Consider the following 24131-nt stretch of genomic DNA (forward strand, 5'->3'; position numbering starts at 1 on the left):
ACTATTTTACATATTGTCTCATTCTCCTCACCTCACTTAATTCTTGTATATGTGGGCTTGCAAAAAAGCATTGATGTTTTTGTTAAAATTATGTGCTTTGGTAATCATGGGCAATGTTTGGAAAGCAATGATGCACACCAAAATCTCACTTTCTATATTCTCTGGTTTGCGTCTAAATACGCGTCAAATTCCCAGTGTAAACACGCAAATAAACGCCCTAATACACGTGCTGATAAACGCAATGTTAGACGGGCCAGTATTTTCTCAGTTTAGATGCACAAATAGACGTGTTGATACATGTGCAAATAGATGCGTTGATAAACGCAATGTTAGACGAGCCCATATTTTCTCAGTTTAAACACGCAAATAGACGTGTTAATACACACACAAATAGACGAGCTGTTAGACGCGCCCGTAATTCCTTTACTCAAGAAACGCCTATAGACGCGCCTTCTATTTTGCACATCTATCAAGCACGTCTATAGTTGCTTTGTGTTGTTGTGGTTCGGGTTATTAAGCCCAAATTTAACCTAAATATTTTTTGGCAATTTGTTCTCTTTGAAAAAATTATCAAAAATAGTTTGACATTGTTATCAATTATAGATTCAACATAATTGTTTATACAAACATTGATAAATTATCATATTGATATTTATATAGAAATTTATTTTATACCACATAAATAAATATCCTTATTATTTTCATGTCCATAGTACATGTTAGTAAGTTGAGTTAGATAGAAAGCGATTGGAATATGGCGATGAGAATGTATATATGTAGCTCAACTATACTGCATGAAAATCTTAGTTAGCCCATATGTAAGTAGAGGTTTGTTATTATACCTTGAATGCATGTGGTATGAGATATTTCTGCACTTGGAGTTTGCGCAAAATCAAACTTCACATGCATCAAGTACTATTCTAGTCCTAAAAAATGCTTCACCCAAAGACATGTGAAATGTTAAAATGTCAACATTGCTAAAGCAAGATTATAAATGTCATATTTATAAGGCTAGAAAATATGCATACATCTTATTGTTATTCTATTTAGCAGCAAAATTCTTATAAGCTCTTACATTCAAAGGTAAATTTATACAATTTCATAGTATCATTCTAGCGACACACAAAACATATTTGTAGGTGGTAAAATGATCCATAATATTCATGATCATTAAGTTCTATCTTTGAGAAAGTTTTGGTTTATTTATGATTTTGTAGGAAGAGAATCATGCATGAACGAGCTTCCAAGGTTACATTTTAGATTCTTGAATCTATTTAAGTATGCCAATACAATTTGAGATGGCTATATGGTTGGTGGTACTTGTCATTCCATTGAAAACATGACCTAATATTTTATAATATAGCACAACATTCAGACATAAAGAACAAATATCAATCACACCCATATCAGGATTCGTGGATACAAGAAACTCCGTGATATATACTAATGAAGCTTGCACAAGCCATCCCTCTGTCATGCTTGCTTTTGGTCTTGCTCTTTGTCTTACAAATCCCTTTAAAGTTTTCATAAACTGCTCAAGAAAAAACATCCACCGACTATGCCTGCAATGGCCACCTCAGCAACTATGTGCACAAGCAAGTGCACGTGAGTTGTCATAATGCTCGAGGGAAAGTGCTTCTCAAGCAAGCATATGGTTTTGATGGATTCCATCCTAGCCTTCTCGATGCTTGATATGGAGATCCATTTTCGAGATATCCACCTATTTCACACACCCATGTAAGATATATTCATAATTAGTCTATAGATTATTCAAATTAAATTGAAGAAAATGCAATCAATGTGATTTGATAGTAAGCATACCTCACAATATCACTGATCTTTAATATAGCATTTCTAACATCTTCTTGTGAGCACCCTTTTATTGTAATTGGGAGGATGAACTATAAAGCAACAAAGAAGTCATGTCAATAGTATAACATAATCATAATTACACTAACACATCATGATTATCGGTACACTAATTCTACAGCTTAGAATACCTATAAGACCATGTGCCAATCATGGGACTTGAGTCCACTAAGCTTATTGTCCTTTGAAAATGCTCCTTTCAAGCAACGCATGTACTTCCCTGGCACAAGTAGTGCAAGCATGAGGTGTCCCTTCTTTATTGTTAGCCAAGGTGGGATATTGTAATTCACCAAGACTATGGGCCATGTCGACTAAGATGTCGAGCGTAACCCGAAAGGATTCACGCCATCCATGGCGAGCCCAAGATGTAAGTTGCGTGGCTCCCTTGCAAAGTTCGGCCATTGATTGTCTATGTGCATCCAAGCTACACAATCTATGGGAATCCTCAATGTGTCATCAGTGGACCGATGAGATGCATGCCAAGTCATCAACTCTACTATGGATTTGCATCGGAACATGTACTATATTCTTTCAATGATGGGAAAGTGTCTCAAGACCTCTACTGGTATCTGCTCACCCTGCAAGACATCTCTATATCGTTGTTCCCCACACTTCGGACAACTAGCCAAATCTCCATGCTCACGACGAAAGAGAATACAGTCATTACAGCAAGCATGGATGGTATCATTATCCATACCCACTGTTGTTAGCATCTTCTTCGCTTCATCTCTTGATGCGGGCATGGTATTTGGTGCAGGCAACATCTTCTAGAGCAACCTATGACAATTCAAACATACATAGGCTTTGAATAATGATGATTCTCAAAGAAACAAAGAAGTCATGTCTCTAATCCTACCGCTTAGAATACCTGTAAGACATTGAGCAAGCTTAGAATCCTACAGCCTGACATTGAGCAAACATTTACAGACTCCTGCATTCTTTGAATTAGAGTGACAAAAGTCTGTATTTGTTTGCTCAATGGTAGGCTATTGAAGCTTCACGTGGGAAAAAAGAGAAGAAAAGAAAGAAGAAAAGAGAGGAAAAGAGAGAGAAAAAGAGAGAAGAAAAAGGAGAAAAGAGAGGAGAAAAAAGACAAAAAAAGAGAGGAGATAAGAGAGAAAAAGAGAGAAAGTGAAAAGAGAAAAAGTGGGGATAAAAGAGAAAAAAAGAGAAGGAAAGAGAGGAGAAAAGAGACAAAAAGAGACGAAAAGAGGAGATAAGAGAAACAGAGAGGAGAAAAGAGATGAGAAGAGAGGATAAAAGAGAGAATGATAATAGAGAGTCACAATTCAAACATACATAGGCTTCGAATAATGATGATTCTCAAAACAAACAATATCCAAATAATGAGTCAAATTAATGCGGGAGCTAACCTCACTAAGGCCGAGACACTTATATCCGACCACCCATAGTTTGCTTGCAGATTCAAGATTGAGAGACAAGCCCATAGTTTAGACATCCTAGCACCCGCGTACAACTGTGTTGATTGCAACTCTCGCATATTGACCTCAGACTCTGACATCACATGTACATGTGATGTAGTGTCCCTGAAAATAGAATCCATCATGTCCACCATACCCTCGTCATCATCTAGCACATCCGGGAGACTATAGTCTTACTCAAAGTGTGAAGATATATGCGCACTCTCGCCACCCTCCTCATCTTGTCTCAAGATTTCGTGTAAATATAAGATCTTGTCTCAAGGTTTCGTGTCATAATGGTATCCAATATTAATCATGAACTCAATAGCATTGACTTACCGATGATCCATCACCACATGCAACACTAATGGTGGGTACTGGTTCGAGCTCCTCCCCAAACATCCGCAAGTGGCACATGACAATATGACGTTGATGTTATACTTCTCGCTTGCAATGAGTGCAATGACAATACAACCTCTCCGTAAACCACTCTCTACACTCCCAGGCGTTGGCGCATCATCTGATGAGCTTCCACTCGTCCCTTCCATCTGCACACTTTCAAAATCACAACATGAGCTGCAAGGAAATCTATTAAGATCTAAAAAATAGCCACCCATGAGCTCCTTTTCTCTCTTCTGACAATAAGTGCCCTGAACCATCGCTATATAGTGATGGATCCATAGGTGTGATTGTTGAGAATCTTTCTTTGTTTGTAGCATCTAAATTATACAATGCATGACGACTATTGATGTGGGGGATCAAATGGTTAGGATCCATAGGTGTGATCATTATGAGGTTTTCATTGTTTGAATCATCTAAATTGTAGAGTGCATTATGACTAGTGATGTGGGGGATCACGTAACCATGGCCTTTGGCGAAGGCGGAAAAGGGGTGACAAAAGCTTTGTTTGTGGGTAAAGGTCAACGTGTAATAGGAAAGATAACCTGATTCCCTCTATATGGCTAGTGATGTGGGGGATCACGTAACCATGGCCTTTGGCAAAGGAGGAAAAGGGGTGACAAAAGCTTTGTTTGTGGGTAGAGGTCAACGTGTAATAGGAAAGATAACGTGATTCCCTCTATGGGTTTCTTGGCAATTTGTTTGGTGAGGAATAGTTTGGTTACCCTTGCTGCCCTCTATGGGTTTCTTGGCAATTTGTTTGGTGAGGAAGGCCCTTGCTCCAAAGAGACAGAGTTATTGTGTGGAAATTGAAGGGGTAAATATTCATGAAAAAAACCGCTAGGCCATCCCTTCGGAATATAAGTCGGAAATGCAAGAATATAAGGCGGCATGCTTTTTTTAAATTTAAATAACCTACTGCATCAAGGCGGCACCGGGATTATTTCATTTAAATAGTAACGCCTTGACGTAGTCGTTCATCACGAGGTGAAGAGGACATTTCTAACGTAATGTAAAGACCATCAGGGAACATACACACATACGGTACACGCACAATCTCTAGAGGTGAGGAGAGGATGGCGAACCAATTACACCTTCTAGCTGCAAGCTTCTTCTCTTCCAACAACAACATATTGGTTGCACAATCAGTGTTTCTAAGCTCGATTATCCTGTGGATTGCATATCGCTACCTCTGCAGCTCCACACATGGCAAGCACTTCCCTCCTGGATCGTTCGGTTTGCCCCTCCTCGGCGAGTCTCTTCACTTCATGTATTACATGGCCACAGATCGAACTCACCTCTTCTCTCATGATCGCCGTCAGAGGTTGCCTCGGATTTTCTTCCGACTCTTTCGTATCCCTTGCTGCAGTGTTGTGTTAAATGTAGCTGACGGATTCATCGTTGTTTCCCTACCAGATACGGCGACATCTTCAAGTCCCACATCTTTGGCTACCCTTACGTTTTCATTTTGGGACCCAAAGCTGCCAAATTGATGGTTCTCCAGGAGCACAAATCCTTCCAGGCCTGCCAATTCGATAACGTCAATACACTCCTCGGGCCTCAAGCCGTGATCATCGCTAACGGTGAAACACATCGACGGCTTCGACAGCTCACAAGTGAGTCCTTTTCTCCTGAAGGCATGCGAGGCTCTGCTGGTATGATTGGAGCTGTAGCTTCCGATCTTTTCGGCAGTTGGAAAGTAGGAGAGACCCGCTCCATCGAAGTGGAGGCTACAAAGGTATGCATTCAACTGTTCTCTGGCCAAGAGTCCCGTTCTATTCGCTGAACGAAGCTCCGTTTCGTTCACCATTTGTTGACGTTCGAATTTCAAACTTGACATCATCATTTTGCAGTTCACAGCGAACGTCATTGCTGCGATGGTGCTCAGCCTGAAGCCGGGGCCGTTGATGGAAAAGATGGCGCATTTATCGAAAGTTCTTATGCATGGCATGCTTAAGCCACCTATAAGTATTCCCGGCACATCTTTCCATAAGTCTCTGGAGGTACATTCTATTAATGATAACATTGCAGTAACGAAACTGATCATACAACATGCCACATTTCTCGTCCTAACAATTTGTCACGGCGTCCAGGCTCGACGCGAGCTGGTGCGGCTCTTCGAGAAGGAAATAGAAAAACGGAAGAGTCACGAAAATAAAAGGACTGACGTTCTACAATCCATGCTGGATTCTCAGCTCTCTAGACAGGAGATCACCGACAACTTAATAGCCTTCATTCTAGCAGGATACGAGACCACAACCTCAACGATATCATTCATAATCCAGATACTGAGCGAGAAACCGGAAATGCTCGAAAGAGTTCGGGTAAGCACAGGCAGATCAGTGGGTTGCATAGATATTATGGACTTCTGCATATTGTACTATTTAAACTCCTTATAATCTAGTCGATGAAGACTGCCGTCTCAATAGTTACGACCGCTCTTATGTATTTTTGGATTTTATTTATGCGGTTTAATGATGCGATTTTTCCTAGTTGATCTAGTGCACAAGGGTCTGCGTCCATCTCACGTGTTGGATTATCGGATCTTTTGTAGGCTGAGTGCGAGCAAATGTATCAATCGAAGACTTTCGATTCAGCCATCACGTGGGACGACATGAAAAGAATGCCTTTCACGGAGAAGGTAACTGGCTTTTATTCTGCAAGGCGCCCTATTGCGCCGATCAGCTGAAATTAGAGTGACGAGATGTCTATTTGCAGGTGGTGATCGAAGGAACGAGGATCGGCAGCCCTGTGTTCTGGTTGCACAGAAAAGTCACAGAAGATTGCGAAATCGAAGGTGAGAATGAATTTGCGTTTGGATTGGGAGCAATTTCAAGGGATCTTTGGATCAATGTTGCCATGTTGAACGCTGAGATCACTGATTGAAAATATTATATTGCCCCCAGGATACCATATTCCAAAAGGATGGAGAATTGTGTTTGATATTCGAGGTACTAATGACATGCCTGAATATTACCCAGACCCCTACGCCTTCAATCCCGATCGATACGACAAGGTTCGGGCTTCTTCTCTATACTAGTATATGGTGATGATTGTTGACCCTCCACAAACCATGACATGACCAAAAATGAATTACAATGGTTAATTCTTATTGACATGAAGTTCGTCTCAACCTCAAAGCACACGTGACTCTAAATATACAAATGGGGATCCCGTGATTAGAAAAAATGTCCTACATAGACCAATATTCTAAATAATGGTTACCTATGCTGCAAATATTATAGTTGCCAAACATGCATGTTTTTATCTACAAGGGTAAACGTGCAAACATGGATGTGTATATGCATGCATACATATGTCTTGCTCAGAGAGAGAGAGAGACAGAGAGAGAGAGAGAGAGAGAGAGAGAGTTGTAAAAGAAACATCTTTAAGGAGTTTATATTGCATGTTACGTGAGAACAAATAATCTAAGTTTTTTTATATTAATCTTATGACTGCATTGATGTGGGTGGTGTTGGTCAAGAAGCCTTTGAAACCATACACCTATCTAGCATTTGGAGCTGGTTCAAGGGTTTGCTTGGGGCAATATCTTGCAAAGCTGGAAATTGTTGTCTTTCTTTATCACATGACTCTACAATTCAAGTAAGTAGTCTCTCTTGTCCGAATAAATCATCTCTCCAAAATCCAGCAATCATGGCTTATTGAAGTGTAAGAGAATGCTACGTTATCACTAGAATATTAAAATTCTTAAACTTCTAGCATAATAGGACTTTAATGTTTACTTGCATATGGGATTAGTAATGTGTGTTCTCATGTTTTAAGCACTCAAATATTTTTAGGTGGAAAAGCACACTACCAAACATGGGGATTAGCTATTATAGCACACCAAGGCCAAAAGGAGGTGTGCCCATTGTGATTGAAGGCAGGAGTTCAAGCATATGCCTATAGGCAATTTATCATGGCTCTCCCAGATTTTTAAAGAATCAAAATCTCATGAAACTCCACTTTATTCTGGCATATGTGCCACGGTACTTTGAGAGGTTTTCCTCATTACTTTATGATTGGCATTAGTGCCATATTATCAGACAGGCCACTATAAGTGCAAACTAGCAATTGCCAATATAACATCTAATTTTGGTAAAGGTACAATTTGTGCTTAAAGTAATGCTAGTGATCTTGTTTCTTTATTCTTTTGTGGTTGGAAAATGATTATTTCTACAAACAATGGGAAGTGCTACTTTCCATATGATACATAAGGGTGTGATTTCCGTATACATGTGGTGCATGGGTGATACTTTTTCTTTTACAAAGAGCACGGATGATTCTTAAGATGTGCACTTTTTATTATGGATTGGTGATTTCACAAATAAGGATTTTGTAAGACTTACATTTAGAGTTCTACAAAAAGAGGGGAGGCAAAGGGGAGGATAGACATTAAGGCTCGATATCATCGAAGTTATCTATCTTCAACACTTGTCTTCTTAGCTATACAAACACTTTCTAAGACCTCATTGTTAAAGCTTTGATTCTAAATAAAGGGAGATTTGGTTATTTCTTTCATAACAATGAACACATATTACTTTACTTTTAGATAGGCTTTATGTGATTGTAATCAGGTAGGAAGGATTCAAGAATTCTCTCCAAAGTTTTTTTTATGTTATCGAAGTATTTGGAAATTTTTTCCAGGTCGGTTTAGACATAAAGAATTTTCTTTTCACCAATGCACCTTTTCAAATTCCATCCAAAGATTTGTAATTGTTAAAGGATGGTATTGTAATGGTATTGGTCATCTATGAGGTCTTGAAATTGTGGTCTAGCCTTTTTTTCAAATATACATGTAGATGTCTTGAGGTATTCATTATTTGGGATTCACAATAAAATGCTAGCAGGTTATAGGCTCTAAGTTATCTTGCAAATTAGGTGAATAAGGTTCGGGGACCATGGAATTTCTAATGACTCCAAAAGTGTCTACTAGGTTTGCTACCAACTAGCTCCTTGTCAGCTTGAAGGGGTGACTTTGTAATATTAGTAACGATTTTGGATTTTATAATTGATAATATGGATCCAATCGTAATCCCTTGATTCTGAATCAAACTTTGTTGGTTGCTATATAAACATATAGTTTACTTTTTCATTTCATAAGTTCTTAAAAATAATGCTCCTTTCCAAGGATTTGAATGAGATTTAACTCGGTTGGTTTAAATTATTGATTTAGATAATTGATTGAAAATGTATTTTGAAAGTAACACAACACAAAGCATCCATAGATGTGCACACAGACGTGTTAACTTTTAAAAAAACTTACTGGCATGTCTATAGACCCGCATCTACAGGTATGTTTATATAGCATATAGATGCATGTCTAGATGCGCTATTAGATGCTTTGTAGAAATTTAGAAAAAATGCAAAAGATGCGTTTATAGATACACTTATAGACGCTCTGAAGAATATGTATTTTTTAAAAGCATAATTTTGTGTCGTTGAATAGAATGCTCTGTAGTTGCAAGAATCCCATTTCCACAGTGTCTAATTGAATTCTTACAGCCAACTATATTTTAATTAGCATGATTCCAAGCATGTCTATCATTGGGAAAGAAGGAAACTCATTTTAGGGCCCTCAAAGAAATTCACTATTTACTTGTTTTTGTTGCACCCAAAATATGGGAAATGCCATAAAATACAGATACTTACTTCAAAAATGTCAATCTAGTACTCAGGCTTCACATTAAATACATATATAAGATCCTTGATTTTCAGTGCAGTATTTGATGACTTTGACATCACCTGCATGCCTAGAGTGGGCCAAAACTCCCCTTGGAGACATCAAAAATCGATGCCCGGAGGCTTAAAAAAGGGAAAAAATGCTCGAAATCGGAGATTTGTACAAAAACGTGATTTGTCCAGTTGGAATAAATCGCATTTTTTGTGCAAATCCCCCAATCCGGCATTTTTTTCATTTTTCGGGCCTCTGGGCACTGTCCAACTGGCCAAATCACGTTTTTGTGCAAATCTCCCATTTCGAGTATTTTTGTCCTTTTTCGGGTCTCCAGGCATCGGTTTTTGGTATCTCCAGGGTCGATTTGGGGATTTTGGCCTGCTCCGGATGCACTGGCGATGTCAAAATCATCAAATACTGCACAAAAAACCATCTTTTGAAGATCACGTATGTAAGACATAATAAAAGAAACAGATTTTGAATATGACTTATTATATATTTTTACATGGTTTTTAGTATTTTTCCAATGTTACATTGGCCCACTTTTGCGAGAGCCTATTTTTCTAAACTCTAAAAGGTCCCAAAATGAGCTCCCTTTTTTCTTAGTGAGCCGACGATTACAATTCCGAATAAAACCTTACAACTTCAAAACGTTTAGTTCACAAGGCATTCATTGATAGAACATTGCACAAGGAAATTGAAAGCCAAAAAAATAAAAGGAGTGTCACTACTACACACGAGTTCTATTCCAACGCTTAAGGATCGACAATTAGCGTGCACGGGACGCTAATCATCGATAATCAAAGCGGGATTCATTAAGTGTCGCTATATAGCGACTTTAGGCAAACGTCGCTATATAGCGACATTTAAAGAGCGTTGCTATATAGAGACACTTATTAGACTTGTGAATGGTCGCTATATAGTGACACTAATGGCAACGTTTTACAAAGAGTATTTTTTCTCATACCAACCTTAAAAGATAGTTTTTCCCAATGACAAAATTTTTTTCCTTTTCATACATGTTTGACCTTTGAGAGAATAAAAGTACAAGAGTGTGTACATCAAGCCTTTGAAGCTCATATATTCATGTCCAAGTTTGAGGTGAAAAAAATCAATGAAGAGTATTTACATCAACGGCTTCCCAAGTCTCTATACCGAGTTAATCTCCTATATCATCATCGTACTCTAGCATCGTACGTTCGCCTAAGAGTACTTGATCATCTTCTTCAATAAAGTGTGGTGATTCTTGATGATCGTCATCTTCTTCCTCAATATCGTGATCTCCATCTTCCTTCCGTATAATGTCATTATGCGCATCTTCCTCTTGGCTCATATTGTGATCTTCATCTTCTTTGCTAGATCCATCTGGATCAATTGGATCCGGCATTGGTAGTGGTGTCTCCATATCCACATCTCTATCTTCAAAAATTTGCTTACTTCGTGGTGCAACTTGGATCACGTACCACCATCTTGGATCAGAACGATCCGGATGAAAAACCACCTATATTGAAGATAGGTGCTAAATGACATCAATTACATATATGAAAGTATGCTTAAGTACATGTATCAATGGTCTTTAAAAAAGAAAGCTTTGATTAATTAAATCATTAGTATGCACCTGCTCACAATGCCCGGGAAGAACAAAAGTATCACTTTCATCAGTCTAAAGTTTGGTACAGGAGTCTATTGCAAAGAAACCGCTACTGTCTTTTCTCACTGTTGCATGGGAAATGTCATAAATAGTTCTAAACCATTTTACATCGAATCTCGTCCTTGCATTTATTATTTCTGCTTTGGCCGCTTCATATCTCTCAATCCACTTCTGCATCTCTTGCTATTGAGGATACAAAACTTATTGAATTAATTCTCCATTTTCTCTTTGTTCATCTTTCTTTCAATCCCTTTTCCTTGGGGAACCTCGCTAATGATGCGATCATCATCCTTGTTATGCCAAGCTTCCGGCATATCGGGATTCGTGGATACAAGAAACTCTGTGATATATACAAATGACTCTTGCACAAGCCATCCCTCTGTCATGCTTGCTTTTGGTCTTGCTCTTTGTCTTACAAATCCCTTTAAAGTTTTCATAAACCGCTCAAGAAAAAACATCCACCGACTATGCCTGCAATGGCCACCTCAGCAACTATGTGCACAAGCAAGTGCACGTGAGTTGTCATAATGCTCGAGGGAAAGTGGTTCTCAAGCAAGCATATGGTTTTGATGGATTCCATCCTAGCCTTCTCGATGCTCGATATGGAGATCTATTTTTGAGATATCCACCTATTTCATACGCCCATGTAAGATATATTCATAATCAGTCTATAGATTATTCAGATTAAATTGAAGAAAATGCAATCAATGTGATTTGATAGTAAGCATACCTCACAATATCACTGATCTTGAATATAGCATTTCTAACATCTTCTTGTAAGCACTCTTTTATTGTAATTGGGAGGATGAACTATAAAGCAACAAAGAAGTCATGTCAATAATATCGGTACACTAATTCTACAGCTTAGAATACCTATAAGACCAAGTGCCAATCATGGGACTTGAGTCCACTAAGCTTATTCTCCTTTGCAAATGCTCCTTTCAAGCAACGCATGTACTTCCCTGGCACAAGTAGTGCAAGCATGAGGTGTCCCTTCTTTATTGTTAGCCAAGGTGGGATAATGTAATTCACCAAGACTATGGGCCATGTCGACTAAGATGTCGAGCGTAACCCGAAAGGATTCACGCCGTCCATGGCGAGCCCAAGATGTAAGTTGCATGGCTCCCTTGCAAAGTTCGGCCATTGATTGTCTATGTGCATCCAAGCTACACAATCTATGGGAATCCTCAATGTGTCATCAGTGGACCGATGAGATGCATGCCAAGTCATCAACTCTACTATGGATTTGCGGAACATGTACTATATTCTTTCAATGATGGGAAAGTGTCTCAAGACCTCTACTGGTATCTGCTCACCCTGCAAGACATCTCTATATCGTTGTTCCCCACACTTCGGACAACTAGCCAAATCCCCATGCTCACGATGAAAGAGAATACAGTCATTACGGCAAGCATGGATGGTATCCTTATCCATACCCACTGTTGTTAGCATCTTCTTTGCTTCATCTCTTGATGCAGGCATGGTATTTGGTGCAGGCAACATCTTCTAGAGCAACCTATCACAATTCAAACATACATAGGCTTTGAATAATGATGATTCTCAAAGCAACAAAGAAGTCATGTCACTAATCCTACCGCTTAGAATACCTGTAAGACATTGAGCAAGCTTAGAATCCTACAGCCTGACATTGAGCAAACATTTACAGACTCCTCCATTCTTTGAATTAGAGTGACAGAAGTCTGTATTTGTTTGCTCAATGGTAGGCTATTGAAGCTTCACGTGGGAAAAAAGAGAAGAAAAGAGAGAAGAAAAGAGAGGAAAAGAGAGAGAAAAAGAGAGAAGAAAAAGGAGAAAAGAGAGGAGAAAAAAGACAAAAAAAGAGAGGAGATAAGAGAGAAAAAGAGAGAAAGTGAAAAGAGAAAAAGTGGGGATAAAAGAGAAAAAAAGAGAAGGAAAGAGAGGAGAAAAGAGACGAAAAGAGGAGATAAGAGAAAAAGAGAGGAGAAAAGAGATGAGAAGAGAGGATAAAAGAGAGAATGATAATAGAGAGTCACAATTCAAACATACATAGGCTTCGAATAATGATGATTCTCAAACATACATGATGATTCTCAAAACAAACAATATCCAAAGAATGAGTCAAATTAATGCGGGAGCTAACCTCACTAAGGCCGAGACACTTATATCCGACCACCCATAGTTTGCTTGCAGATTCAAGATTGAGAGACAAGCCCATGGTTTAGACATCCTAGCACCCTCGTACAACTGTGTTGATTGCAACTCTCGCATATTGACCTCAGACTCTGACATCACGTGTACATGTGATGTAGTGTCCCTGAAAATAGAATCCATCATGTCCACCATACCCTCGTCATCATCTAGCACATCTGGGAGACTATAGTCTTACTCAAAGTGTGAAGATATATGCGCACTCTTGCCACCCTCCTCATCTTGTCTCAAGATTTCGTGTAAATATAAGATCTTGTCTCAAGGTTTCGTGTCATAATGGTATCCAATATTAATCATGAACACAATAGCATTGACTTACCGATGATCCATCACCACATGCAACACTAACAGTGGGTACTGGTTCGGGCTCCTCCCCAAACATCCACAAGTGGCACATGACAATATGACGTTGATGTTATACTTCTCGCTTGCAATGAGTGCAATGACAATACAACCTCTCCGTAAGCCACTCTACACTCCCAGGCGTTGGCGCATCATCTGATGAGCTTCCACTCGTCCCTTCCATCTACACACTTTCAAAATCACAACATGAGCTGCAAGGAAATCTATTAAGATCAAAAAAATAGCCACCCATGAGCTCCTTTTCTCTCTTCTGACAATAAGTGCCCTGAACCATCGCTATATAGTGATGGATCCATAGGTGTGATTGTTGAGAATCTTTCTTTGTTTGTAGCATCTAAATTATACAATGCATGACGACTATTGATGTGGGGGATCAAATGGTTAGGATCCATAGGTGTGATCATTATGAGGTTTTCATTGTTTGAATCATCTAAATTGTAGAGTGCATTATGGCTAGTGATGTGGGGGATCACGTAACCATGGCCTTTGGCGAAGGCGGAAAAGGGGTGACAAAAGCTTTGTTTGTGGGTAAAGGTCAACGTGTAATAGGAAAGATAACCTGATTCCCTCTATATGGCTAGTGATGTGGGGGATCACGTAACCATGGCCTTTGGCGAAGGAGGAAAAGGGGTGACAAAAGCTTTGTTTGTGGGTAGAGGTCAACGTGTAATAGGAAAGATAACGTGATTCCCTCTATGGGTTTCTTGGCAATTTGTTTGGTGAGGAATAGTTTGGTTACCCTCGCTGCCCTCTATGGGTTTCTTTGCAATTTGTTTGGTGAGGAAGGCCCTTGCTCCAAAGAGACAGAGTTATTGTGTGGAAATTGAAGGGGTAAATATTCATGAAAAAGACCCGCTAGGCCATCCCTTCGGAATATAAGTCGGAAATGCAAGAATATAAGGCGGCATGCTTTTTTTAAATTTAAATAACCTACTGCATCAAGGCGGCACCGGGATTATTTCATTTAAATAGTAACGCCTTGATGTAGTCGTTCATCACGAGGTGAAGAGGACATTTCTAACGTAATGTAAAGACCATCAGGGAACATACACACATACGGTACACGCACAATCTCTAGAGGTGAGGAGAGGATGGCGAACCAATTACACCTTCTAGCTGCAAGCTTCTTCTCTTCCAACAACAACATATTGGTTGCACAATCAGTGTTTCTAAGCTCGATTATCCTGTGGATTGCATATCGCTACCTCTGCAGCTCCACACATGGCAAGCACTTCCCTCCTGGATCGTTCGGTTTGCCCCTCCTCGGCGAGTCTCTTCACTTCATGTATTACATGGCCACAGATCGAACTCACCTCTTCTCTCATGATCGCCGTCAGAGGTTGCCTCGGATTTTCTTCCGACTCTTTCGTATCCCTTGCTGCAGTGTTGTGTTAAATGTAGCTGACGGATTCATCGTTGTTTCCCTACCAGATACGGCGACATCTTCAAGTCCCACATCTTTGGCTACCCTTACGTTTTCATTTTGGGACCCAAAGCTGCCAAATTGATGGTTCTCCAGGAGCACAAATCCTTCCAGGCCTGCCAATTCGATAACGTCAATACACTCCTCGGGCCTCAAGCCGTGATCATCGCTAACGGTGAAACACATCGACGGCTTCGACAGCTCACAAGTGAGTCCTTTTCTCCTGAAGGCATGCGAGGCTCTGCTGGTATGATTGGAGCTGTAGCTTCCGATCTTTTCGGCAGTTGGAAAGTAGGAGAGACCCGCTCTATCGAAGTTGAGGCTACAAAGGTATGCATTCAACTGTTCTCTGGCCAAGAGTCCCGTTCTATTCGCTGAACGAAGCTCCGTTTCGTTCACCATTTGTTGACGTTCGAATTCCAAACTTGACATCATCATTTTGCAGTTCACAGCGAACGTCATTGCTGCGATGGTGCTCACCCTGAAGCCGGGGCCGTTGATGGAAGAGATGGCGCATTTATCGAGAGTTCTTACGCATGGCATGCTTAAGCCACCTATAAGTATTCCCGGCACATCTTTCCATAAGTCTCTGGAGGTACGTTCTATTAATGATAACATTGCAGTAACGAAACTGATCAAACAACATGCCACATTTCTCGTCCTAACAATTTGTCACGGCGTCCAGGCTCGACGCGAGCTGGTGCGGCTCTTCGAGAAGGAAATAGAAAAACGGAAGAGTCACGAAAATAAAAGGACTGACGTTCTACAATCCATGCTGGATTCTCAGCTCTCTAGACAGGAGATCACCGACAACTTAATAGCCTTCATTCTAGCAGGATACGAGACCACAACCTCAACGATATCATTCATAATCCAGATACTGAGCGAGAAACCGGAAATGCTCGAAAGAGTTCGGGTAAGGACAGTCAGATCAGTGGGTTGCATAGATATTATGGACTTCTGCATATTGTACTATTTAAACTCCTTGTAATCTAGTCGATGAAGCCTGCCGTCTCAATAGTTACGACCGCTCTTATGTATTTTTGGATTTTATTTATGCGGTTTAATGATGCGATTTGTCCTAGTTAATCTAGTGCACAAGGGTCTGCGTCCATCTCACGTGTTGGATTATCGGATCTTTTGTAGGCTGAGTGCGAGCAAATGTATCAATCGAAGACTTTCGATTCAGCCATCACGTGGGACGACATGAAAAGAATGCCTTTCACGGAGAAGGTAACTGGCTTTTATTCTGCAAGGCGCCCTATTGCGCCGATCAGCTGAAATTAGAGTGACGAGATGTCTATTTGCAGGTGGTGATCGAAGGAACGAGGATCGGCAGCCCTGTGTTCTGGTTGCACAGAAAAGTCAAAGAAGATTGCGAAATCGAAGGTGAGAATGAATTTGCGTTTGGATTGGGAGCAATTTCAAGGGATCTTTGGATCAATGTTGCCATGTTGAACGCTGAGATCACTGATTGAAAATATTATATTGCCCCAGGATACCATATTCCAAAAGGATGGAGAATTGTGTTTGATATTCGAGGTACTAATGACATGCCTGAATATTACCCAGACCCCTACGCCTTCAATCCCGATCGATGTGACAAGGTTCGGGCTTCTTCTCTATACTAGTATATGGTGATGATTGTTGACCCTCCACAAACCATGACATGACCAAAAATGAATTACAATGGTTAATTCTTATTGACATGAAGTTCGTCTCAACCTCAAAGCACACGTGACTCTAAATATACAAATGGGGATCCCAGGAATTGTTGTCTTTCTTTATCACATGACTCTACAATTCAAGTAAGTAGTCTCTCTTGTCCGAATAAATCATCTCGAATAGATCATCTCTCCAAAATCCAGCAATCATGGCTTATTGATGTATAAGAGAATGCTACGTTATCACTAGAAGATTAAAATTCTTAAACTTCTAGCATAATAGGACTTTAATGTTTACTTGCATATGGGATTAGTAATGTGAGTTCTCATGTTTTAAGCACTCAAATATTTTTAGGTGGAAAAGCACACTACCAAACATGGGGATTAGCTATTATAGCACACCAAGGCCAAAAGGAGGTGTGCCCATTGTGATTGAAGGCAGGAGTCCAAGCATATGCCTATAGGCAATTTATCATGTTTTTAAAGAATCAAAATCTCATGAAACTCCATTTCATTCTGGCATATGTGCCACGGTACTTTGAGAGGTTTTCCTCATTACTTTATGAATGGCATTAGTGCCATATTATGAGCCAGGCCACTATAAGTGCAAACTAGCAATTGCCAATATAACATCTAATTTTGGTAAAGGTACAATTTGTGCTTAAAGGTATGCTAGTGATCTTGTTTCTTTATTCTTTTGTGGTTGGAAAATGATTAGTTCTACAAACAATGGGAAGTGCTACTTTCCATATGATACATAAGGGTGTGATTTCCATATACATGTGGTGCATGGGTGATACTTTTTCTTTTACAAAGAGCACGAGTGATCTTGTTTCTTTATTCTTTTGTGGTTGGAAAATGATTAGTTCTACAAACAATGGGAAGTGCTACTTTCCATATGATACATAAGGGTGTGATTTCCATATACATGTGGTGCATGGGTGATACTTTGTCTTTTACAAAGAGCACGGATGATTCTTAAGATGTGCACTTTTTATTATGGATTGGTGATTTCACAAATAAGGATTTTGATTTTTACAAAAAGAGGGGAAGGCAAAAGGGAGGATAGACATTAAGGCTCGATATCATCGAAGTTATCTATCTTCAACACTTGTCTTCTTAGCTATACAAACACTTTCTAAGACCTCATTGTTAAAGCTTTGATTCTTAATAAAGGGAGATTTGGTTATTTCTTTCATAACAATGAACACATATTACTTTACTTTTAGATAGGCTTTATGTGATTGTAATGAGGTAGGAAGGATTCAAGAATTCTCTCCAAAGTTTTTTTGATGTTATCGAAGTATTTGGAAATTTTTTCCAGGTCGGTTTAGACCAAAAAGAATTTTCTTTTCACCAATGCACCTTTTCAAATTCCATCCAAAGATTTGTAATTGTTAAAGGATGGTATTGTAATGGTATTGGTCATCTATGAGGTCTTGAAATTGTGGTCTAGCCTTTTTTTCAAATATATGTGTAGATGTCTTGAGGTATTCATTATTTGGGATTCACAATAAAAAACTAGCAGGTTATAGGCTCTAAGTTATCTTGCAAATTAGGTGAATAAGGTTCTGGGACCATGGAATTTCTAATGACTCCAAAAGTGTCTACTAGGTTTGCTACCAGCTAGCTCCTTGTCAGCTTGAAGGGGTGACTTTGTAATATTAGTAACGATTTTGGATTTTATAATTGATAATATGGATCCAATCGTAATCCCTTAATTCCCAATTAAACTTTGTTGGTTGCTATATAAACATATAGTTTACTTTTTGATTTCGTAAGTTCTTAAAAATAATGCTCCTTTCCAAGGATTTGAATGAGATTTAACTCGGTTGGTTTAAATTATTGATTTAGATAATTGATTGAAAATGTAGTTTGAAAGTAACACAACAACACAAAGCATCCATAGATGTGCACACAAACGTGTTTACTTAACTTTTAAAAAAACTTACTGGCGTGTCTATAGACCCGCATCTACAGGTATGTTTATATAGCATATAGATGTGCATATAGATGCGTGTCTAGATGCGCTATTAGATGCTTTGTAGAAATTTAGAAAAAATAAAAAGATGTGTTTATAGATACACTTATAGACGCTCTGAAGAATATGTATTTTTGAAAAGCATAATTTTGTGTGGTTGAATAGAATGCTCTGTAGTTGCAAGAATCCCATTTCCTTCTACTTTTTTGCTAGATTTGGGTCAATCACATGGCTACATATGACATGCAATTTCTTTGAATTCTTACAGCCAACTATATTTTAATTAGCACGATTCCAAGCATGTCTATCATTAGGAAAAAAGGAAACTCATTTTAGGGCCCTCTAAGAAATTCACTATTTACCTATTTTTGTTGCACCCAAAATATGGGAAATGCCATAAAATACAGATACTTACTTCAAAAATGTCAATCTAGTACTCAGGCTTCACATTAAATACATATATAAGATCCTTGATTTTCAGTGCAGTATTTGATGATTTTGACATCACCTGCATGCTTAGAGTGGGCCAAAACTCCCCTTGGAGACATAAAAAATCAATGCCCGGAGGCTTAAAAAAGGGAAAAAATGCTCGAAATCGGAGATTTGTACAAAAACATGATTTGGCCAGTTGGAATAAATTGCATTTTTTGTGCAAATCCCCCAATCCGGCATTTTTTTCATTTTTCGGGCCTCTGGGCACTGTCCAACTGGCCAAATCACGTTTTTATGCAAATCTCCCATTTCGAGTATTTTTATCCTTTTTCGGGTCTCCGGGCATCGGTTTTTAGTATCTCTAGGGTCGATTTGGGGATTTTGGCCTGCTCCGGATGCACTGGCGATGTCAAAATCATCAAATACTGCACAAAAAACCATCTTTTGAAGATCACGTATATAAGACATAATAAAAGAAACAGATTTTGAATATGACTTATTATATATTTTTACATGGTTTTAGTATTTTTCCAATGTTACGTTAGCCCACTTCTGTCGAGAGCCTATTTTTCTAAACTCTAAAAGGTCCCAAAATGAGCTCCCTTTTTTCTTAGTGAGCCGACGATTATAATTCCGGATAAAACATTACAGCTTCAAAACGTTTAGTTCACAAGGCATTCATTGATAGAACATTGCACAAGGAAATTGAAAGCCAAAAAAATAAAAGGAGTGTCACTACTACACACGAGTTCTATTCCAACGCTTAAGGATCGACAATTAGCGCGCACGGGGCGCTAATCATCGATAATCAAAGCAGGATTCGTTAAGTGTCGCTATATAGCGACTTTAGGTAAACGTCACTATGCAGCGACATTTAAAGAGCGTTGCTATATAGAGACACTTATTAGACTTGTGAATGGTCACTATATAGCGACATTGATGGCAACGTTTTACAGAGAGTATTTTTTCTCATACCAACCTTAAAAGATAGTTTTTCCCAATGACAAAATTTTTTTCCTTTTCATACATGTTTGACCTTTGAGAGAATAAAACTACAAGAGTGTGTACATCAAGCCTTTGAAGCTCATATATTCATGTCCAAGTTTGAGGTGAATAAAATCAATGAAGAGTATTTACATCAATGGCTTCCCAAGTCTAATGCGCCAAACAAGACTATCTCTAACTCTATACCGAGTTGATCTCCTATATCATCATCGTACTCTAGCATCGTATGTTCACCTAAGAGTACTTGATCATCTTCTTCAATAAAGTGTGGTGATTCTTAATGATCGTCATCTTCTTCCTCAATATCGTGATCTCCATCTTCCTCCCGTATAATGTCATTATGTGCATCTTCCTCTTGGCTCATATTGTGATCTTCATCTTCTTCGCTAGATCCATCTGGATCAATTGGATCCAGCATTGGTAGTGGCGTCTCCATATCCACATCTCTATCTTCAAAAATTTGCTTACTTCGTGGTGCAACTTGGATCACGTACCACCATCTTGGATCAGAACAATCCGGATGAAAAACCACCTATATTGAAGATGGGTGCCAAATGACATAAATTACATATATGAAAGTATGCTTAAGTACATGTATCAATGATCTTTAAAAACAAAAGCTCCGATTAATTAAATCATTAGTATGCACCTGCTCACAGTGCCCGGGAAGAACAAAAGTATCACTTTCATCAGTCCAAAGTTTGGTGGAGTCTATTGCAAAGAAACCACTACTGTCTTTTCTCACTGTTGCATGGGGAATGTCATAAATAGTTCTAAACCATTTTACATAAAAAATGAAAATACTAAATTGTTTGAAATCAATTTCAGAGATTTAGCATATGGTTTTACAATAATCCAACTATGAGGAGAGAAGATTGGTATCTGAAGCACTTGCTTAGCTATTTTGTGTGAAGTTAGCCATGACTCCACAATCATACGTGACTCTCTTTGAATCGATGTGTTCCACGTGAAAATGACATCCATATGACCATAATGCACTGTACTTTTTGTACTACAAAAGAGCATCATTAAAACAATGAAGATGCATCTATTTTATAGCGTATATTGCCACAAATAATTACTTAATTATGTCAAGAGGTAAGAAACTTACATGCATCATACATCCAGATGATAACTCTCGCTCGTGTTCATTTATTGTCTCTCCATCGTGTTCGGCTTTACGTAGAGCCAATTGTAGCCAATCAAGTGACATGTGAGTGGGGAGAAGGAAGAGATCCCATGGATATGCTTGCGATTGCTTGGACATTACTCTGAATCTCATCCTTGCATTTATTAGTCCTGCTTTGGCCGCTTCATATCTCTCAATCGACTTCTGCATCTCTTGCTATTGAGGATACAAAACTTATTGAATTAATTCTCCATTTGCTCTTTGTTCATCTTTCTTTCAATCCTTTTCCTTGGGGAACCTCGCTAATGATGCGATCATCATCCTTGTTATGCCAAGCTTCCGGCATATCGGGATTCGTGGATACAAGAAACTCCGTGATATATACTAATGACTCTTGCACAAGCCATCCCTGTGCCATGTTTGCTTTTGGTCTTTCTCTTTGTCTTACAAATCCCTTTAAAGTTTTCATAAACCGCTCAAGAAAAAACATCCACCGACTATGCTTGCAATGGCCACCTCAGCAACTATGTGCACAAGCAAGTGCACGTGAGTTGTCATAATGCTCAAGGGAAAGTGGTTCTCAAGCAAGCATACGGTTTTGATGGATTCCATCCTAGCCTTCTCGATGCTCGATATGGAGATCTATTTTCGAGATATCCACCTATTTCACACGCCCATGTAAGATATATTCATAATCAGTCTATAGATTATTCAGATTAAATTGAAGAAAATGCAATCAATGTGATTTGATAGTAAGCATACCTCACAATATCACTGATCTTGAATATAGCATTTCTAACATCTTCTTGTAAGCACCCTTTTATTGTAATTGGGAGGATGAACTATAAAGCAACAAAGAAGTCATGTCAATAATATAACATAATCATAATTACACTAACACATCATGATTATCGGTACACTAATTCTATAGCTTAGAATACCTATAAGACCATGTGCCAATCATGGGACTTGAGTCCACTAAGCTTATTGTCCTTTGAAAATGCTCCTTTCAAGCAACGCATGTACTTCCTTGGCACAAGTAGTGCAAGCATGAGGTGTCCCTTCTTTATTGTTAGCCAAGGTGGGATATTGTAATTCACCAAGACTATGGGCCATGTCGACTAAGATGTCGAGCGTAACCTGAAAGGATTCACACCGTCCATGGCGATCCCAAGGTGTAAGTTGCGTGGCTCCCTTGCAAAGTTCGGCCATTGATTGTCTATGTGCATCGAAGCTACACAATCTATGGGAATCCTCAATGTGTCATCAGTGGACCGATGAGGTGCATGCCAAGTCATCAACTCTACTATGGATTTGCATCGAAACATGTACTATATTCTTTCAATGATGGGAAAGTGTCGCATATGCTTTCTCTCTTTTTCTCTTATGCTCGTATGCTCATGCATAAGCATAAGCATATGCTTTCTTTCTTTTTCTCTTATGCTTATGCTCTTTTTCTCTTTCTTCTCTTATGCTTATGCTCTTTTTATCTCTTCTTTTTCCTCTCTTCTTTTTCCCCTCTTCCTTCTCTTCTTTTTCCCCTCTTCCAATCTCTTTTTCCCTCTTCTTTTTTCCCCTCTTTCAATCTCTTTTTCCCTCCTTTCCTTCTCTTCTTTTTTCCCTTTTTCAATCTCTTTTCCCCTCTTCCTTCTCTTCTTTTTCCCTCTTCTTTTTCCCCTCTTCTTTTTTCCCCTCTTTTATTCTCTTTTTCCCTCCATTCCTTCTCTTCTTTTTCCCCTCTTTCAATGTCTTTTCCCCTCTTCTTTCTCTTTTTCTCCTCTTTCAATCTCTTTTCCCCTCTTCCTTCTCTTCATTTTCCCTCTTCTTTTTCCCCTCTTTCAATCTCTTTTCCCCTCTTCTTTTTTCCCCTCTTTAAATCTATTTTTCCCTCCTTTCCTTCTCTTCTTTTTCCCCTCTTTCAATCTATTTTCCCCTCTTCATTCTCTCATGCTTATGCTCTTTTCCCCTCTTCTTTTTCCTCTTTTTCAATCTCTTTTCCCCTCTTCTTTTTCCACTCTTTCAATCTCTTTTCCCCTTTTCCTTCTCTTATTTTTCCCTCTTCTTTTTTCCCTTTTTCAATCTCTTTTTCCCCTCTTTCAAACATATGCCTATGCTTATGCTTATGCATGAGCATATGCTCATATTCTTATGCATAAGTATAAGCATATGCTTTCTCTCTTTTTCTCTTATGCATATGCTTTCTCTCTTTTTTCTCTTATGCATATTTGGTTCTTTTCCCCTCTTTTAATCTCTGTTTTCCTTTTCTTTCTCTTCTTTTTTCCTCTCCTCTTATGATTCTCCTTCTCTTTTGCTTCTTATGCTTCTCCTCATATGATTTTTGCTTCTTACTCACTCTTGTTTTTTGTTTTTTATTTTTGTGTTTGTGTCTATATTTTTCCAATCCCCTCAAATTAGACATGGGATCACGTCGCACGTTTGACGAGTACAGAAACCCTCGTAAGAGGAGACATCATGATCTGTATTCTCTAGAGGTCTTTGATTCCACTCAGGCGACACCTCAGGGGCCTACCCCTATGACAACCCTTGGCCCGACTCCTCTCGGACGTGGCACTATGAAGACTACCCCCGGGGAACTCCTTTGCTAGCAACCCATGGCTTTGTCGAAAGTCTCGATGAGTTTGTCGCACAGATGATCGATGAGGAGGCAGTGAGATTCTTCTCTTTGCTATCTCAAAGGACCTCAGCAAATCTCTCTCCTCCAGCAACAGTTGGACCTATTGTCCAGCCGTCCCCTCTAGCCCCTTCGACTGAGGGGTCATCACCTAGGCATGCCCATCCTAAGGGAAGGAAGAGTAGGAGGGGTTGCTTATGTTGTGTTGACTCGAGAGATGTAGACAAGTCAGCACACTCACATCCCTACAGGTCTCCACCTGGTCCCGAGACCCAGTACCAGTCAGGTCCCTTGC

At 39.2% G+C, this 24131-nt stretch overlaps 1 protein-coding gene and 1 long non-coding RNA gene across 2 annotated transcripts; both read left to right on the forward strand.

The window, feature by feature from the left end:
• The first annotated feature begins 5328 nt into the window (after positions 1 to 5328).
• On the forward strand, positions 5329 to 7598 carry LOC147891834 (abscisic acid 8'-hydroxylase 3-like). Its single transcript, XM_087388519.1, has 7 exons — positions 5329 to 5427; positions 5543 to 6013; positions 6244 to 6330; positions 6408 to 6486; positions 6596 to 6705; positions 7177 to 7292; positions 7490 to 7598. Exons 1-7 carry the CDS (start codon positions 5329 to 5331, stop codon positions 7596 to 7598), a joined length of 1071 nt encoding a protein of 356 aa, XP_087244645.1.
• Positions 7599 to 15789: 8191 nt separating this feature from the next.
• On the forward strand, positions 15790 to 16333 carry LOC147891835 (uncharacterized). The gene is made up of 3 exons (XR_015542426.1): positions 15790 to 15909; positions 16140 to 16226; positions 16304 to 16333. It is a non-coding gene; the product is annotated as an uncharacterized LOC147891835 (long non-coding RNA).
• Positions 16334 to 24131: the final 7798 nt, after the last annotated feature.

This window comes from Dipteris shenzhenensis, chromosome 17 (assembly GCF_047967505.1).
Source record: "Dipteris shenzhenensis isolate YYH24624 ecotype China chromosome 17, Dip_SZ_1.0, whole genome shotgun sequence".
In the NCBI taxonomy this organism is placed as follows: domain Eukaryota; kingdom Viridiplantae; phylum Streptophyta; class Polypodiopsida; order Gleicheniales; family Dipteridaceae; genus Dipteris; species Dipteris shenzhenensis.